Below are 6,390 nucleotides of genomic sequence, written 5' to 3'. Positions count from 1 at the left end.
AAAAGATGATTTTATTAATGATTTAAAACGTTATTACAGATAATATATGTTTTTTTTATTGGTTGTCTCATGGTCTTCTTGTGAGCATTTAATTTGCTTACTCGCATTATATATGTGAACAAAAGTTACTTCAAATTGTTTTTTTACTAAAAATGGACCTAACTTCTTTGTAAAAGATCAATTTAGGTTGACCAAAATAAGAAAAACGTACTGTACACAACAATAATTAATACTTGAAGTTACTATGCTTGTCCTCATATATTTAGCCAGTACTCTCATCATTTTTGTCCACAACACAACCTTTCCCATTTAAGAATGTAGAATATTTTTATTAGTTTTGCAACATTTTTGAGTGATAAAGGTTTCCAATTTCTGGTCCAAGTTGTCCACATTGAACATTGACTGACCCATGTGCATGGATCGGAATAAGAAACATTCCACCTACTAGAGTTGATGAGAGGAACAAAGGTGCAATGTGTCAAGAATGACAATATAGAGAGTTATGTTAAAATTATGCCAGGCTTGAATGTGAATGAGTTAATTATTTCATTATCAAACATTAGTGGTTCATGAAAAATTGATCCATCTATTAATCGAACATGGAAAAAAATATATGACATTGTTGTAATATGAATCGTAATACTATATATAACTTGAATCACTAAAACTCTAATTCACTCATAAATATATTAAAATATAGTTGTTCTATAGTTGCAGAGGTGATCGAGCTGAGTGAACAAAGACCGACCGTGTTCATTGTTTTTAAGTTTGGTTTCTTTAGTTTTCTGTTACTAGTTATTTTAACAATGATATTATTTGTTTAGTCTATTTTAGCATTTGTGTTTCCCATTTCATCATTTGATATAAAATTGTTTTTGTTTCGGTATCTTAGTGGAGCAGAAATTTTCGTTAATAGCATGGATGTGAATCAAGTTTTGTACACTATATAAACACCTATGACAACATGCTGATATAGAAAAAAATTAGTGGACCCCACCCACTCTATTCAAATCTCTTCTTTTTGAAAAAGACAGGTAGACACCATTTTTCATACATCTCATGTGTCATAGGTATTTTAGTAATTTCACATCACCTTCATATCTTCTTTCAATGATTTTGCCACATGTCACAATTATGTATGTATGTGTCAAAGGGTGTATGTCATATAAGATGATCCATGTATAAGAGCTTTTTTTTCTCCCCTCTCTCATTCTTGTTGTATCTTGGAGGATGAAAATGTGGGACCAACCCAACATGTAGAATGGAGGATGGGGTGGGGTGTCTAAATATAGGATTATACTTAGATACTCACATACCTAAATACGAATCTTTTAGGTACACTCACAAAATATAAACTCCACATCATATTCTTTTAATTATTTCAAAAGTAATAATAAAGTTAACTTTATATTTTACTTTTATGTGAGTATGTTTAAATTTTTGTCAATTGTCTTGTAACTATGGAAGACTTGGCTCCTAAATATAATCATCAGAGTGATATAATACATTAAACATACATATAGGTTAAATTCCTCCAAATATCACAATAATTTATTTATTTATTTTTAAAAGAGAACATGATAGTCTAAAACTTGCATTGAATTAGGTTATTCGCGTCGATTATGAAATTTTTATAATATGAAGAATAGAGAATCAGATTATTCATGTCGATTATGAATTGTTTACAATATGAAGAATAGAGAACAAAGTAACAAACTCTTCCACGTTGACCGTCAAAAAAGAATACCAACTAAGGCTTTGTTTGGGAGTTGGGTTTTGGAGGGGAAGGGAGGGGAAGGAAAGGCTTGTGAGTGCTAAACCCTTGTTTGTGAGTTTTAAAAAAATAAGGGAAAGGTTTTGGGGGGTTTTGAAGGGGTTAATTTATCCAATTTTAGAGTTCCCCCAATTTGGGGGGTTTTGGAGGGTTAAAGATACGAATTGACCATATTACCCTTACAATAATACAAAATTCCAATTTTAGCCCTAACCTAATTTCATCTCATTCTAACGATTCATTTCACTATAACTGTGCACGCTCTCTCTTCTCCCGACGGCGACGTGAATGGCGATCTCAACCTGAACGGCGGCGAACGGCGGCGAGCGGCGGAGAAGGAAGTTGAACAACACAGTTTCCTTCATCTCTCTCGATCCTCTTTCTTCTGGTATCAATCTCAAACTATCTTCCATTCTTTTCCAATTTCTTTTCCTTTTGCTATTCATTCATGAATTGATTTATGTTTTGTTGTTTGATTCACAATTTGATTTATGTTTTTGTGTTTGATTCACAATTTGATTTCTGTTTTGCTATTTGATTTTTTAGAGTGAATCACATCTACTCAATGGATACTGTATAATCACTATTATTATGATTTCACTATTATTATAAATAAATGTTGCTTGTTTCACAAAAATGTATTATTTTTTGTTGGATTCAGTTTAAATGGATCATGAAATGGCTCGTCAAACAATTATGGAATTGATTAGATGGAGAGCAAGACTTCGAATGACACTTGTTCATGTCATATGTCTTGTAGTTTGTTACTATAGGATTAAAATCCATTCTCAAAGTAGGATAGTTGATCGTAGTTTGACTCTTGAGAAGGATAGAGTACGCAATAAGATAATGAATATAGTTGCTACTAGTGAAGGTCGGAAGATAATAAGAATGAGTCCTAAGGCGTTTTTGGACTTATGCTCTATATTACAACAAGAGGGTGGTCTTCTACCAACACAAAGGGTAACCGTAGAGGAACAAGTTGCTAAAACTCTTTACCTTCTAACACACAATGTTAGAAATAGAGAGATTCAATTCTGGTTCCGACGCTCTGGCGAAACTACTAGTCGTCATTTTCATCGGGTGCTCCGATCAATAATTGAGATAGGGCGTACCTATCTCAAACAACCAGATGGATCACGCATTCCGATAGAAATTCTTGGAAATCATCGATTTTACCCCTACTTTAAAGACTGCGTTGGAGCAATTGATTGTACACATGTTCGTGTAAAAGTACCATTGGCTGAAGCTTCAAGGTATCGTGGTAGGAAAAGTTTTCCTACACAAAATGTGTTGGTCGCATGTTCTTTTGATCTTAAGTTCACTTATGTTTTGCCTGGATGGGAGGGTACTGCTTCTGATTCTAGGATATTAAAACATGCACTACAGAGAAGAAATGGTCTCAAAATACCTAGAGGTAGTTAAAACTTATTGTTATCATTTTCCCTTTTTTTCCGCTTCTTTTTCTTATGTATGTTGGTAATAATTATTTGTTTTTAGGTAAGTTTTATATTCTTGATGCTGGATTCATGTTGAGAAAGGGGTTAATTACACCGTTTAGATCAACACGTTATCATTTGAAAGAATTCTCAGCCAGAAATCCCCCTAGAACAGCTCAAGAGTTATTCAACCTTCGACATTCATCGTTGCGTAATGTTGTTGAAAGGGCTTTTGGGATTGTGAAGAAAAGATTTCCTATCATTTCAAGTGGCGCTGAAGCAACTTATGGAATCAATACTCAAAATTATATTATCCTTGCATGTTGCATTTTGCATAATTTCTTGATGGGGGTAGATCCTGATGAAGACTTGATTGCTGAGGTAGACGAAGAAATCGCCAATCAAAGTGCATCTCAAACTGGTCATGGCCATATAGAAGTAGATGAGGATGAAGAAAATTCAGATTTAGGTCAAAATTTTAGAAATTCTATACTTGGTGCCATGTGGACCAATTACCTATCATATCATAGTAGATGATAATGATTTACTTAGCTATTATTCAGTGTGTATGTTTCCAAATAGCTATTGCCAAAAATATTGGAAACTTGTTTGTTCAAAATATTCTATAATTTGTAGCTTTAAGTGGAAGAATGTGTGTTGTTATTGTTTCTAAATATTGGAAACTTGTTTGAGTAACTTGGATATTGATGTTCCTGATATATTGAATAAACATACTATTTGTTGCAACTGTTATTCCAAGAGTCACCAAAGAAAGGTATACATGAGTTCATCTCAAATTTATCTATAAATTTATATGATGATTTTATAATATGATATCTTTTCTTCTAATATAACAGAATCATGTCTACCTCTAAAAGAGAGACGTGGACAACAGAGATGAACAATGCTCTTATTGATGCCTTTGTTCATCAAGTAAGTGCGGGAAACAAACAAGGTGGGACCTTTACATCAATAGCATACACCAATATAACAAAGGAGATGTCCGAAAAGTTTCAAAGACCTTTTGACAAGGAAAAGGTGAAAGATAGATGGAAATTGGTGAAAAGAAATTTTACTAAATGTCATGACATTTTCAATGGCATGAGCGGTTTTGCTTGGAAATCAGACACATATGTGGGATGCTTTACCTGAAGTTTGGAAAACATTAATCGAGGTACATACTTATAACTTACATTAATTGAGTTGTTGGGTTTGCTTGCTTATATATATGGCCTGAACCTATGTCAGCATGTGCACTTATTTGAATTTTTTTTGATAGGCAAAACCTGAAGCTGCACAATGGATGAACAAACCTTTTGCCAATTATGACAAATTGGTTATTGCTTGTGGAGATGAAAGGGCCACTGGAGGAAAGGTTATGAATGATGAAGATATTCGCCAAAATCATCCCCTCAATCGTGAGTCAGAATCCATTGGTACTAGTGACCAGGTGACACTAGAGAGTTTGCAAGAGGGCGGCAATGAGCAGGATGTCACTTCTCCTGAGGTCCAAATTCCCCCAGAACCTAGAGCCAAAAGATCTAGAAAGTCCCGAGATGAAGATGAAGTTGAAGGGATAAAAGCTGCCCTTTTGAACGTTGCTGATGCTTTTAGAGAGAGTACTGCATCTCATGATAAGTATTTTAAAGACAGCATTGCAGCTTATGAGAAAGCTAATTTAAAACTTCCAATTTCAGAAGAAGAAGTTTTTAAACTTCTTGAGGAATTGCAAGTGGATAGTCATATGATCATTCGGGCATATTCTTATCTTCTAGAGTTTCCTGAGAAGGTTAGAGCTTTACTTGGACTTCCAAAACACTTGCGGAAGAGTTTTCTATTAGAATCGATGGTTGGTCAAGGTTACTCGTCAAGGTAATTTACCCATTTTCTCATCAAGTCAAGGTTATATCTTGGCATTGGTGTATGAGTAGGTTGAAGATTGCAGCTTGTTTATTTTATTGATAGTGTTTGTCTATCACATATTAGAACCCACCTATCATCATGCTACTGATGGTTGTTTCATCTCTACATATTGTTTTGGTCTCTAATGAGGATCTTGAAGTCCTAGATTATGACATTAGTATAGAATTTTGTAATCTTGTATTGGGATTTAGTTACTAGCATATTTGACACATTTGTCATTTTTATGTCATGTATTGATATAACAGGATATGTTGCATTTTCATTTTTAAATGTCTTATTTACAAGTAAGATATTTGTCAAAAACTTTCTCTAATTTATTTGAAAATAAATAAGTTGTTTTGAATAAGCGGTTTTTGAAAAAGATGTCGTAATAATCTGTTTTGAATAAGCTGTTTTTTTAAAAGAGGTTGTAATAAGTTGTTTTGCATAAATAAGCTGTTTTGAATAAGCTGTTTTTTGAAATGATGTCGTAATAATCTGTTTTGCATAAATAAGCTGTTTTGAATAAGCTGTATTTTTTAAAAGAGGTTGTAATAAGCTGTTTTGCATAAATAAGCTGTTTTTTTAAAAGAGGTTGTAATAAGCTGTTTTGCATAAATAAGCTGTTTTGAATAAGCTGTTTTTTGAAAAGATGTCGTAATAATCTGTTTTGCATAAATAAGTTGTTTTGAATAAGCTATTTTTTTAAAAAAAGAGGTTGTAATAAGATGTTTTGCATAAATAAGCTGTTTTTGAAAATGAGGTCGTAATAAGCTATTTTGCAGAAATAAGCTGTTTATAATAAGTTGTTTTTGAAAATGATGTCGTAATAAGCTGTTTTGTATAAATAAGTTGTTTTGAATAAGCGGTTTTTGAAAAAGATGTCGTAATAAGTTGTTTTGCATAAAGAAGCTGTTTTTGAAAAAAGAGATCGTAATAAGTTGTTTTGCATTAATAAGCTGTTTTGAATAAGTTGTTTTTTTTTTTATAAAAAAAAAAAGATCGTAATAATTTGTTTTTCATGAGATAAGCTATTTTTTAAAATGAGACCGTAATAAGTTGTTTTGTATAAATAAGTTGTTTTTTATAAAGTGATTGTAATAAGTTTTTTTTTATTCTATATATAATTTGTTTTTTATGAGATAAGCTCTTTTGAATAAATTAGAAGATAAATTACAAAGTATAACATAATGTATTAATTTTAAGAGAAAAAAGGGTAAAATTGTCAAATTATAACATAAGCCCTTCATCTCCTTTCCTTGTTGGTGTCTTAAC

At 32.3% G+C, this 6,390-nt stretch overlaps 1 protein-coding gene across 5 annotated transcripts; it reads left to right on the top strand.

The window, feature by feature from the left end:
• Positions 1 to 1,801: 1,801 nt before the first annotated feature.
• Positions 1,802 to 5,398, top strand: LOC11435170 (uncharacterized). Of its 5 annotated transcripts, XR_005646459.1 has the most exons (5): positions 1,802 to 2,162; positions 2,436 to 3,191; positions 3,275 to 3,988; positions 4,071 to 4,387; positions 4,493 to 5,398. XR_005646459.1 is itself a non-coding variant. In XM_039834857.1 (4 exons), the coding sequence occupies exons 3-4, from the start codon at positions 4,346 to 4,348 to the stop codon at positions 5,087 to 5,089; spliced, it is 639 nt and encodes a 212-aa protein (XP_039690791.1). In that variant the 5' UTR covers positions 1,802 to 3,191; positions 3,275 to 3,988; positions 4,071 to 4,345; the 3' UTR covers positions 5,090 to 5,398. The 5 variants fall into 5 exon arrangements, 4 of the variants coding, with proteins under 4 accessions (XP_039690791.1, XP_039690792.1, XP_039690793.1 ...); XM_039834857.1 differs by having other exon boundaries at positions 1,802 to 3,191; XM_039834858.1 differs by lacking the exons at positions 2,436 to 3,191; positions 3,275 to 3,988.
• Positions 5,399 to 6,390: the final 992 nt, after the last annotated feature.

Source organism: Medicago truncatula, chromosome 5 (assembly GCF_003473485.1).
Source record: "Medicago truncatula cultivar Jemalong A17 chromosome 5, MtrunA17r5.0-ANR, whole genome shotgun sequence".
Classification (NCBI taxonomy): Eukaryota; Viridiplantae; Streptophyta; class Magnoliopsida; order Fabales; family Fabaceae; genus Medicago; species Medicago truncatula.
The sequence above is the reverse complement of the archived record's forward strand: the minus strand, read 5'-3'. Positions and strand labels throughout refer to the sequence as shown.

Coding starts and splice junctions, on each gene's coding strand:
- LOC11435170 (XM_039834858.1), top strand. CDS start 4,346: ATGTGGGATGCTTTACCTGAAGTTTGGAAAACATTAATCGAG. Junction 4,388..4,492: donor TTTGGAAAACATTAATCGAG/GTACATACTTAT, acceptor TTTTTTTGATAG/GCAAAACCTGAAGCTGCACA.